Genomic DNA, 12,520 nt, shown 5'->3' with positions numbered 1-12,520 from the left:
GCCGAGTGGATCTGGTGTGGGTGTGGCCTCCTTTTATAGTCTGTCTACCCAGAGGCTGATTGCACCCAGGGACAGAAGTAGGCTATAGGCTGGGGACAGGGGATGCTGGAGTCAGCTGTAGAGAAACCTGGTCTCACTAGAGGCTGTTTCTGACTTGAAACTCACCAAGTAGGCTAGGCCTGCTGGCCCGTGAGCACCCGAGGCTTATTTCTCTCTGCGCCTATAACACTGGGGTTACAAATATGCACCTGGCTTCCTAGGGATTGAACCCAGGTCCTCATGCCTACAAGGCAAGCACTTTAGCAACTGAGCCATCCTCAGCACTAGTCCTTAACGAGTATTCTGTTAGCGTCACTGAGCTCTGCCCCACACAGACCCTGGCCCTCTTGCAATGTCCTGCATGTTCACCCAAGAGAGGCCAGGGACCAAGCAGGTGACATGGCCCACCCTACAAGGATTACTCAGGTCCCTGAGGCTCCCACAAGTTGCCCTGGCCATCAGAGGTCTCTAGTCAGCATATCCTGGACACTGAGGGGCATATCTGCAGATGATCTAGGAGTGCAGGTAGAAAGGTGTCACCTGGCGATAGTCCCCACATCTTAGGAGACCAGTCTGGGATTGTAACCCGACTCCCAGGGGTGGGGGGCCCAGGTGTGCAGACTAGGAAGCCAGGCCTCCTCAGGGAAGGGCCAGCCCAGGCTGCATAGTTCCCAACCACAGCACCATCCAGACACCAGAAGCATCCCAAACAGGAAATTCTTTATTGCAAAGATACAAAAGCAGTCACGGCAACATGTACAGCAATAAATTAGGTGGTGGCCATGAGGCAGGGGGCAGACAGGGGGCCAACAGTCTGTGATCTTGATCTTTTCTCAATAATTTATAACATGGTAGGGAAAAAAAAGCACAAAAAAATAAATATTGAAATGAAATTGCCAAGTGGCAGGTGGCTGAGGATGCCAGGTCTCTGCGTGGTCAGCATGTGTCCCTGTCACCTTTTGAAAAAGTTAAAGCTTACTTTCAGAAGTCAAAGGAACAAGACAGAAAACTCACTTTTATCTTTAAATAAAAATGTCCATATATTAAATTGTGACAATGAAATTTCAGTGACACAGTGCCATGGGGCGCACTCACACCCTTCCCAGCCCCTCCAGGCAGGTGCCCTGCACGGGTGCTCCGGGTAGCACTGACAGCCCTGTCTACCCTGGAGGCCAAGAATATGGAGCCTCCGCCCAGGAAGACCACCACAGGCCAGGCGTGGGCAGCAAGCCACAGTCAGTGGTCATCTGCCTACCACTGTACTCATCCAGTGTGACACGTGCTGGAGCAGGCTTCACCAGTGGCCCAGCATGCCCAGTGCCACCACAGAAAAGATGACAGTCAGTGGTCATCTGCCTACCACTGTACTCATCCAGCGTGACACGTGCTGGAGCAGGCTTCACCAGTGACCCAGCTGCCCAGTGCCACCGCAGGAAAGACTGAGGAAGGCTGTTGGCACCCTGGGCCTTCGTTCCCCACCCCACCGTCCAACCTACTCTGCATTAATAAAGATCTACAGTATCAAACTGGGAAAGAAAATTGTTATGAAAAATCTGTACGATAAAATGTGTGTATAATTATATATATATAATATCTTCTCTCTTTAAATATCCATGGTCCTTATTGATATCCAATATGGATTACCTACCAAGGCTATGGTTCCAACAGTGCTTGCTTTCTAAGTGCCTGGCTGTGACTCAGCCTGCCCCTGACTCCCTGTCTACCATATTCCCCAGGACCTGGAGGACACGATTCCTTCAGTAAAAAAGCGCAAGATGTCCAGTGGCCCCAGAGCTCTATGAAGGAGGAAAAGGCTTAGGTAACAAGTGGGCACCAAAGATGCAGAGTATTTGCAACTTACAGTCTGCCTGGGGTCCTTGCTGACCTGCCTACCATGGGTGTGTCCACAAGGCCCTCCGGACTCAGTCTCTGTCCCTTAATACTATGCCTCTCAGGCCTCTTCCACATCCCCTGGACCTCGACTGCCAGGACTCCGCACTATCCCTGTCTACTTCGTTCCTGTTCTTTTTGCAGCAACACACGTCTCACCTGCCAGCGACATCTCTCAGCACCTCTCAGGCTTCACCTGCTCCTCTCTCTCTCTCCCCTCTGCTAAGCCCCAGAGAACCCCAGCCTGGCTGTTTGCTGGCTCTGTGGACAGGCGGCCCCTGCAGCACCACAATGGGCAGTCTACCAGACCTCCAGGGACACTCCATGACATTCATGCAACCCTCGGCGCACATACTGGACAGGCTCTCCCATGTGGCCACCTGGCCATCGGTTTCCAGTCTCCACAGGCTGTGATGGTAGCCTGTGTACACACAGGAACACAGACATTAGCCCCTGCAAGTGTTTCCCAGGACATGAGCCTGGCTCTAAGAGCTAAAGCAGGTTGTAGCGCCCTTTGATAAGGACAAGAAGGCCCAAGCCCAGAAAGGGACAGGCAGAATGGTGTCTACCCCAGCTGGAGGCCCTTAGAGGGGACGGCACCAACGGTGCTGACAAGCAGGCACCGGAGAAGTGGAAGACCGAGTCCTCACACTCTGCTGCAGGGGCCTAGAGTTGTTCATCCTGGTTGGCCATGTGGTTCCTGCCAGCTCCTAAAAACACACCCCCAGGGGAAGGAGAGATTTGAGAGGGCGTTGCTTGAGGCACTGGCTCCTGAGAGCTTCCCTTTTATCCTGCATCTGCTGTCCCTGCTGTTCCTGCTGTCCCTGCCCTCAGCCCCGCAGGGTTCACAGTGGGCAGGTAGACATGAGGAATCTGTGCCAGGGAGCCTGGGATAGGCATGAGGGCTGTGCCACTGCCCGCACCCTGCCCGGCCCCAGCAGACACTAGGAGGCGGCTGAGAAGGGTACAGAGGTGGAGGAGAGCTCGGCAGATTTGACGATGGTGATGACACTGGTGGTGGCCACCTTGGTGGGTGTGACAGGCCCTCGGGCCACGGTGCGAGCGAAGGTCTGTAGGGCCTCATACTTGGAGCGCAGGGCATCTAGCTCCAGCCGCATGCTGCTGTTCTCTCGAGCCAGCTTCTCCACCTCCTGCTGTAGCTCCACACGCTGCCGTTCCAGCTCCTCTTTCTGTGTCACACGCTTGATGCGACAGCTAGCCGCGTAGCCTCTGTTCTTGAGTGTGCGCCGCCGCTGCTTCAGCCGAGTGACCTCCTCCTTGGTGAGCCCCCGCAGGTGCTGGTTTAGCTCCCGCACTGACATGGACACCAGCTCATCATCGCTAAGAACAGGGGCGTTCTCACCCGCCTCCTTCTTGACCTAAAGAGCCACACGAGCAGCGGTCAGAACAGGGACACAGAGTTCATGGGACGGGCACACAATCACCAAAGGCTAAGATCTGACACAACAAAGGCCTAGCAGTGCCTCTCACCTGCCCTGAGTTCCCATTGTGCACCAGGGTGGCAGCATGGGACTCCAAGGCTACGCCCAGGGCAGGGTACCCACAGACAGTCCCGCTCCTGTCGCTATGACACCTCTTTGAACAGGGAGGACCTGACAGCCATTCCCTCAGGAAGGTCTTGGTCAACTTCTAAAGCTTTCTGTGGACACAGGAACTGGGACCTTGCCCCCTCGGATGCTCTGGCCAAACACTTTTAGGTGAGGGACAGCACTGGCCTGCCCTTCCCTGACATCCACCCACTGGGGCAAAACCTGCATCTGGCTGGTCAGGGCTCGCTCAAGGGGCCCAGCACACAGTACCCAGGAGCCTCTGAGACAAGGAAGCTGACTCAGTAGCACTTCTGGTGATAGCGACATCGAGTAGTAAGGCCTGGCAGAAGGGACACCAGCTTACCTGAGGATGTTTACCTGGGATGGAGGGTGGGGTGGGGGTGGGGGACAAGTTTAGGCAGAGGAAGGGCCTGTGGATGCAGCCCTAGGTAGCCAGTATCTGTTCCACACCTGCCCTCCCGCCCTCCCACCTGTGAGCTGCCTCTCTGGGTATCAAGGCCACTGAACCGCCTCTCCTCCTCTTTCTCCAATTCCTGAGGACAAAGCTGACCTCATTTTCTAGGGCAGTGCTGTGAGGGGGCCAGGGGGAGGGCTTTGCCAGGGCAGGATGAGTTGCCCCTGTGCCATGCCAGGGCAGAGCCCGTCACAGCCCATGCTGGCCCTGCCCGCCTTACCTTCAATGCCTTGTTGGGCTTGGGATTAGTCGTCATAACCCGGGCCCTGTCACCAGGACGGAACCACCAGAAAATCGTAGCTGGAAAGACAGAAACGGTATGTTAGGACTTAGCAAGCTAGGATCATTACCTCTAAGTAACAGCACCTGGAAATGGGGCAGGCCTGCCCTTAAGCCTTAAGTTCTCAACCTCTTAATGCTATGACCCTTTAATATTCCGGTGTGACCCTCATGTTCTTGTGACCCCCATCCATGAATTTATTTTTATTGCTACTTTATATTTGTAATTTTGCTACTGTTATGAATCGTAACGTAAATATCTGTGAGTTTTGATGGTCTTAAGTGACACCCCCACCCCATAAAAAGGTTGTTGGACACCCTCAGGGGATCGCGACAAACAGGTTGAAAACCACTGCTTCAGCACATTGGAGCAGGCACCCTGGCCAGTTTGCCTCTGCCTAGCAGGGAGGAATGAGATCCAACCATGCCTCTTGCTCCAGCAACAGTCCCCAGAACACACAAGACCCCTACGTCCCTGGGGGCTGCCACCTGGTTCTCCCATCCAGCTCACACTAAGGGATGCCATCAGCCCTGCGGAGTAACTGCAGTCACGAACAATTGTTGCTTTCTGCTCTAGGTGCCCTCCTGAACGCAGACAAGAAATTTACAGCCGGGGGGGGGGGGGGGAGGACGAGGACCAGGTGCTGCATGCATCCTCAAGACCAAAGGGACTTGCCAGCTGCATAACCAGCTCTATAAGCGGCAGTGCTCCACTCTGAGGGAGAGGGCCTTGGGGCAGTGTTTATCCCTTAGCAAGAGCTCCTGGTGTTCCCGTCTCAGCCTGGCTCACCAGGGAGAGAAGGCTATTTCCTGAGACCTCATTCACACCCCCACCCCTCCACAGCACCGCCCTCCTGCAACCCAAGGGACACCTACCTCCGTGAAGGACACTGCAGCTGTGACATCACCACTCCTCCCTGGCCACCCCAGCCCCTCAGAGTGACCCCAAGGCCCCTATGGGTGGGGTGGGGGCTACTGGTGGGTAGCAGGTTCAGAGGATCCAGCCAGAGACACGGGCAGAGAACTCCAGCCACCTGGCAGACTTACTGGGCTGTCTGGCAGGCCCTGTCCCCATGGCCAGCCCGCCAGCCCCCTTGCCCGCCCTTCTCATTCTCCAGTCTGCATTGTGTCACACACCCTCATCATTCATGAAAAAGCCAGCCAAAGCATCCCAAGCATGATTCCCCTCTGATAGTTGCCATGACGACCTTGGGATGTAGCCAACCCCCCACTGTCGCCATGGCAACAGAGAAGCCCAAAAGCATTTGGGACTTGTGGGTCAAGCCTGTGCGGAAAGACAACACGAGGTTCTCAGGCAGTAAACAAACCCATTCATTCCCTGACAAGTGGGGAAGGGGTAAGAGGGACAGGGACGCCTTTAAAGTGGGATACACCCCCAGCTCTTGTCTTTCAAACCCTGACAAAGATGGGCACAGAACAAGGAACATCAGGGAAATCACACAAAGGAGAGTGTGGAGGACAGGCATGAACAAGACAGTGGAGGACCTCCCTGTCCCTTCCCCCACAGATGTGAGGGGCCTTTAGGCTCTGTCTCTCTACACTGTGACCCCACCTCTGATGGGGTCCTGTCTCATTGCCCGCCACCCTTACTGCCCAGGAAGCCATCAGCGAGAGACAAGGTACTGACTCTGGTAGTAGATATAGTACCCTGGTGACTTCGCTGGTCATGCTGAGGGGCAATGGCAGTAGGCCGACCAGGACAGGGGCAGGGCCAGGAACTCAGGTAAAGCAGCATGCATCCTGTCACAGTATCCATCTGGGACCTGAGATGGACCAGAGCTTGTGAGGGTGATCCAATGTCGATGAGAGATCACATGGGGATACGGGCAGAGCATGTATCGTCCACAGATCACCTCCAGCTCCAGCCAGGTAACAGTGGCACTAGAGAGGTGCTGGGCTGCCCCATTAGGAACTCTCAGGAGCCAGGCGCCTAGGAGCCCCGGGAGCCCTGAGAAAGTTTTCCGTGTAAGGAGGGAGGAGGGATTGGGCATCTCTTCCAACTTGCAACTCCAGCGTCAGTGACATAGCTATGTGGTGAGTCACAGGCTGTTTACAGAGCCGGCTCACATTCCCACACAAGGACACCCCTCCCACCCGCATGCTCACGGGCCCCAGGGGCCACTGCCAGCGGAAAAGGAAGGTGCCTGGAAGAAGGGGGAATCAACTCAGACCCACGGGTGCCGAGACGTGCAGGCCAGCGCTCAGCTTGGAGCAGGAATCTTTCCATTGCCATAGTGATGGTACTGTGACAGCTGGGTGGCCAGGACATGCACGGGGTAGGGGCTTGCCCCCAGGTGACCCCACGAGAGTCAACTGACCACTGGATGGAGACCACCTGGCCAGCAGGAAGGGCCCCTCCCTGGCACTTTCCATGTATACCCTCTTTGTGGGCTTCTGATGGGGTCTGAGTTCAAGGATCCTTCTTCAGACTTAAGCTGGCTTAAAAATAAGTAAACCCCAGAGGCCATGGACAAATGCCAACCCCTTCAATGCTGGGGTCATTTCCTCAGAAAAAGAGGATGCGAGAAAAGACCCCAGAGATGACAAGTGGAGTCCTGAAGCCCCCACTCAGGAGTCCTGGGTGCACACTTAGACTGAGCTAATGTTTTTACCCCAGCCTACCCCGCCCCAGCTAGGCTTCAGCTTCTGGAACCCTGTTCAGCAGGAACACCTGCACCCCCTGTCAAAATAACTCAGACTCCATCCTTCATGACCAACATTGTAGAAGTCTGTCCAGGGGAAAGGTGAGGTGCACGTTTGCCCTGAGTCAGACAGAGGCATGCATGCCCTTCTGCCTGGTTGCAATCACGGGGGACGATCTAAGGGACAGAGATTTTCAGCAACTCAGTGTGTGTACGCCAAGCACCTGGGTACAGTCCCAACCTATCCATCGAAGGCCAAGCCAGGCCTGCCATCCTAGACCCTGGGAGAACTACAAGTTCAAGGCCAACCTGGGCTACAGAGTGTGTTCAAAGTCAGCCTGGACAACTTAGGGAGAAGCTACCCCTGCCCAAGCCCAGCTCCTCTGATAAACACGGCCAGCCAGCAGGGACAGGGTGGCCAGTCCTTCCACTTGAAGATGGACTGGGATAGAAGAGGCCCTGTGCATAAAGAGCAGAGAGGCACACTGCCGCAGAGCAAGGGAGTCCAGCCTGGCATCCAGAGACAGCAGGTAGCAGATGCTAGCAGACTGTCTTCCGTATGGGAGAGGGGATGGGGGTGGGGGAGCAGGCAGAGCATCGCCTATCCTACCTACTTTTGCTCCCCGGAAGCAGTTCCTCAGCACTCCACTGCACTGACTGCACTATTGGGGGCACTTATAGCATCAAGACTCTCTCCTGCACGACATCCTGGCAGTCCTAGCACACAGCAAGAAGGACAAACAGACAGGGAGCTACAGAGACTATGTACTTGCTACTAGTGCTATGGTGGACCAGAAAAGGTCTCAGTCTCAAAAGGTCTCCATGTTCCCCAGGTAGTGTATAACATGGATCACCCATCTCACTCTGCTGCAACTGTAACACCAACCTGGGGGTTCTGAGTGATACCCCCTGTTCCTTGGGGTGACAGCAACTCCAGCCCCCAATCCAGCTGACCAAGATGTGTGCTCTTCAGGTTTCTGGTCTCCCAGAATGGGGGAAGGGAGCAGGGTGGGTGTCGAGAGACCTAGTCTGTCCAAGGGAACAGGTTCATGCCCCAGACAGCAAGCGTCACCCTGACAGCAGGCAGCCACAGAACCTAAAGCCACTAAGGATGTGGCCACCTCTGTTCCGGAGCCTCTCACAAATACCCAAAGCCAAGCACCCTTTCCAGGACCCCGAGGACACATGGGGCTGACACATCCCCGACAGACAGTGGCCACATGCTGATGAACCACAACACAGCTGGTCAAATGAGCTCCTGCCACTGCAGACCACTAAGATTTCACTGTGCCGTCCTCCCACAGCGCGTGGCTGGGCATCTCCACCCAGCTCAGGCTGGCTGGCCGCCCTCCCATAAGCCACAACTGTCTGCCTAGCCTAGAGGACGTCTGGTCACCTTGCGCTTGCAATCTCAGGAAGCTGTGTCATCCCAGTTACATGCAGAGGTGACTCAAGCAGTTTCGAGGCTGACAGCAGGGTGCACGGCACACCTCCCTCAACTGTGGCTGCCCTCCCTCTGCCTCTAACCTGACCTCCTCTCCCTGACTGACTGAGTGGCTCTGGCCCATCGCTGGTGGTCCTGGGGCTCCAGCCACTTTCTACTCTCCATGTTTCACTGGGGATGTCCCCAGGAAACAGCTAAGCCCAGACATGTGTGTGTGTGTGTGTGTGTGTGTGTGTGTGTGTGTGTCTCTGTGTGTGTGTGTGTACTTGCCAAAGTGGGTGTGAAGATCAGAGGATAATTTTTGGGAGTCAGTTCTCTCTTTCTACAATGCGGGTCTTGGGGCTTTGAACTCAGGCCACCAGGCTTGATGGCAAGCACCTCTACCCCCTGAGCCACCCCACTGGGTATATCTCACTTGTCTGAAACCAGGACTCTCAGTGGCCCGGAACTAATCACAAAGGTTAGGCTAGCTGACCAGAGAGATTCAGTGATCTTCCTGTCTCTCCCTAGCCAACACTGGGATGACAGAGTATGCCACCACATCTAACATCTTTACGTGGGCTCAAGCAAACACTTTACGAACTGAGTTACCTCTCCAGACCTGCTTGTTTAAGACGGAGCCTCGAACAGCCCAGGCTAGTCTGGAATTGGTCTTCTCTTGCCTCAGCCTCCAAGTGCTGGAACTACAGAACCAGCTCTTGACCTACCCAGCCCCATGCACGGTCCAGTTCTTCTCTGGACCTTGGTGTAACAGATCCCCAACTCTGATCTTGGTGCCTCAGACTTAGTCCCACAGATAACATAGGTCTTGGGGTGCCCTTCTGAGCTTCCCTGTCTGGGCTTCCTTCTTTGGCTGGTGAGTGTTCCTGGCTATGATGGATATGGGGTCTCCACTCTAGCCTCAACTTCCACTTCTTCCTGAAAGCCCTCCTAATTGCTGTCTTTGGAAAGTCAGCCTTTTCCCTGGACCTAGACCTGGTTCTAGAACATTCTTTCAGCAGCTTCCATGCACAATCAACTTCTGTTAAGCAGAGAGCGTGTGTTGCTGATACCAGCTCCTTCAGGGTATCAAGGTCTGTTTTATAGACAGACAGAGGCGGGGACTCAGACAAAAAAGGAAGCTGAGCGGAGGGTGTGTGCTCTCCCCCTACCATACCAGACAGCCCCAAGGAAGAGCTGACAGGTGTGTCATCAGACACAACAGCCCCTATCCTCTAACCCTGACCTCTGACCTCAGGCCAGGCCATCAAGCAAGCAAGGCTGTAGTATCCTCCCCAACACCAAGCAGTGTGGTGTTTGATCACTGGGGCTCAGGTCTACCTCTGTGAAACTCTATAGGTTTTCAGATAACACTTTCAGTTTCCTGAAACTGCAGGAAAGAGGAAACAGAACGCATGTGTGTGACTTATAAAAAGCAAAAGTAAATATGAGTGACCAGGCATCTTCCCGGAGCGGAGCAGGGGACAGGGAGGGTGGGGCGGGAGAATGAGTCACTGTTTATAGCTCCAGAGATCGGCCACACAGAGAATTCTCCCAGCTGGCCTGATTTCCATTTCCCGTGTGGACTAGACCCGAGATCCAGAAAGTCCACCCCAAGAAACCTTTAGACTCAGAACAGCCGGGGCAAAAACAGACACAACTTCTTAGTCTAGACTGCAAGAAAGAGTTAGCAGAGACTGTAAACAAGCCCTGGGGCTGGTAGAGCCAGGGACTAAAAACTGAGGGTCCTTAGGAAGTAATGGCCAGAAAAGACTCACCAGAAGCCTTGAGGTGCTAGAGAAAGGGCTGGGACACAGAAACAGCAGACTCTCGGGAAAACAGAGCCTCCCCAGACCCTCCATCCAACGTCCATTTTTAGCAACTACCTGGAAAGTACACAGCCCTGAACTTGGAACAGGGCCCTGCAAGCCCAGCTCAGTTGGAGAACAAGAGGAGAATGTACTCCAGCAAAGCCTGGCTTTGTGTTTTGTCTAGTAAATCTTTTCTTTTGGAATCACAAGAAGTTATCACATTAGACACATTCCCTTTACCAAGGTCAAACACCACATTTCTCGTGATTTATCTAAGGAGAGAGGAAGGTTTTTGTCATCAGTGAGGGCTGTCCCCAGTGACATGGGCTGCAGGTAGGTCCTGCCTATACAGCTTTCTTGACTCCATCCACATGCTTAAATTCACACCTACTGTTTCAGTTTGGTTTTGTGTGACAGTGTCTCGCTATGTAACTAAGGCTGGTCTTGAACTAGCTAAGCAATCCAGGCTAACCTTAAACTCAAGATCTTCCTGCCTCAGACTCCCATGTGCTAGGAGTACAAGCATGTGCCACCATAACATAATGGCTTTAGACCAACACCTTTGAAAGAAGTTACCTGGCCCTAAAACACCAGCTCAAAGCATCAAAGTACCCACGTGCACTCCACCAGATACCTTCTGAAATGTTGCTGCCACAGTATGACCTCAGCAGTGCCAACCTCTGGGGTCCCAGGGCTAATTTTAGTGACTCCACAGGAGTGGAAGGGGTGAACTACCTACCAGCTGAGACACAAGCTAGCTTTTGAGGACTGAGTGTACTGAGTGCCTGTCCATCAATTGGAAGGCGAACTGTTAAAGTGCATCTGTGTTAGCAATGAGAGCTGTGTGAAAAGCGAGGCTCAGACTAACTTCCCTAGAGAAACAAGAGCACCAAGCAGCCTCACCTCCCAAATACCGACTGCGTTCTTACGGGGCAAGTTCTAGGAGGCTGGAGTGGCTGTTATCTCAAGGATACCAGAAGAGGAGTCTATCTCCCCCAAAGAGATCTAATCTAGGCACCTAGGACCCACGAGGCTTTCTTCACCTGTAATTTGCTAGAGTTTTTGCTTCTGATTTCTCGCCGCACGCTCGTAAACATGCACACTCTTAACACGCCTATCCGCTCACCCTACTAGGGAACCTCGCACTTCAGAGTTGGATGGGACCTTGGCCCCAGACCACACCTGAAGAAAGTGACGGAAGCGATAGGCTGGCCAAGACGGTCACCTGCCTCGCTCCCCACCCACAGCTTCCACATCCGGCACCGCTGGCCGGTCAGCTGATTAGAAAGTGACACCAGTTACTCAGGCCCTTTCGGGGTCCCGGCCGGGGGCGAGGTGGGGGCGAATTCTACGCCGACGGAAATGGCCAGGTGCGCACGGCTCCCGGGTGCCACTCTCCCGCACGTGGTGGGTCCCGTGTGGGCCTTGAGCTAGGTCCCGCGTGGCACGTGCTCGAGGCCCAGGCTGGGTCCCGCGGCCTTCGGGGTGCTCCTCCCGCAGGTGCACGAACTCTGGGTTCCCCTACCCAGTTCCCGAAGCCCCTCACTCACCCGGGTCGCGCGCGGGGCCGGGCGCGGCGGCTCCTTGCGGACACGCACTCTTCACAAGCGCTTCTGCTCTCGCGCTCCCCTTAGTCGCCGTCTCCGCCTGCGCGCTTCGGACTTCTCGTTCCGACTCGGCGAAGAACAACAAGTCCCTGCCACCCGCCGCCCGCCGCCGGCTCCCCAGTACTGACACCGCTTCCGGGATCGCGCGTCGAAGCGCGTCACCGCCCCGCCCCCGCGATGGCCACGCCCCTAGTGATCACGCCCCTGTTGCTCACGCTTCTTCGCTCACCAAAACCACGCCCTCTCTGGCCGCGCGTCGGCACCACGCCCCTGATGGCCACGCCCCTCGCTGCCCCAGTCCCTGGGTCCTCCTACATGCTTCCACGTGCAGTTGTCTCATTGCTGAGCTCCTGGCCCTGTCCATCCCCAACACACCCGGGGCGGGGTCTGTGCTCCTTTCCCAAGGTAGGGGGTGTCAGGCGAGCGTGACGCACACTGGGTATGGACCCCACGTTTCCTTGAACTTTCAGCCTGGGCATTATGTCTCTATGTCACCCACTGTCGTCTATGCTACTCACTGTGATCCTGAGGCTGCTGGAGCCTCCCCGGGTCTTGGCAGAGAGAATAGAGGCCAACTGGCTAGTGACCATGTTCTGGACCTAACACCAAGCCCACGTCAAGGTGGCGAAGTGGCTCAGTTACACCACATAATCAGCAAGGCAGATGCACCCTACAAAGGAGAAAGAGATATGTATGTAGCATCCTCTTCTGACCCATACCATGACCTTTTGATTTATATCTGAGACAGAGGTAAGGTCTCACTGTGCAGCTCAGAGTGGCCTG

General features: G+C 55.0%; 1 protein-coding gene across 2 annotated transcripts; it reads right to left on the bottom strand.

Annotated features, from left to right (window-relative positions):
• Positions 1-739: 739 nt before the first annotated feature.
• On the bottom strand, positions 740-11,857 carry Mafk (v-maf musculoaponeurotic fibrosarcoma oncogene family, protein K (avian)). 2 transcript variants are annotated; one of them, XM_006504653.4, is made up of 3 exons: positions 5,110-9,686; positions 4,175-4,254; positions 740-3,308 (listed from the first exon to the last, which is right to left on the bottom strand). In XM_006504653.4, exons 2-3 carry the CDS (start codon positions 4,208-4,210, stop codon positions 2,874-2,876), a joined length of 471 nt encoding a protein of 156 aa, XP_006504716.1. In that variant the 5' UTR covers positions 4,211-4,254; positions 5,110-9,686; the 3' UTR covers positions 740-2,873. The 2 variants fall into 2 exon arrangements, with proteins under 2 accessions (XP_006504716.1, NP_034887.1); NM_010757.2 differs by lacking the exon at positions 5,110-9,686 and adding an exon at positions 11,681-11,857 and having other exon boundaries at positions 741-3,308.
• Positions 11,858-12,520: the final 663 nt, after the last annotated feature.

This window comes from Mus musculus, chromosome 5 (genome assembly GCF_000001635.26).
Source record: "Mus musculus strain C57BL/6J chromosome 5, GRCm38.p6 C57BL/6J".
NCBI classification, from domain to species: domain Eukaryota; kingdom Metazoa; phylum Chordata; class Mammalia; order Rodentia; family Muridae; genus Mus; species Mus musculus.
The sequence above is the reverse complement of the archived record's forward strand: the minus strand, read 5'-3'. Positions and strand labels throughout refer to the sequence as shown.

Coding starts and splice junctions, on each gene's coding strand:
- Mafk (NM_010757.2), bottom strand. CDS start 4,210: ATGACGACTAATCCCAAGCCCAACAAGGCATTGAAG. Junction 3,309..4,174: donor AGCCCAACAAGGCATTGAAG/GTAAGGCGGGCA, acceptor GTGGCTCTTTAG/GTCAAGAAGGAGGCGGGTGA.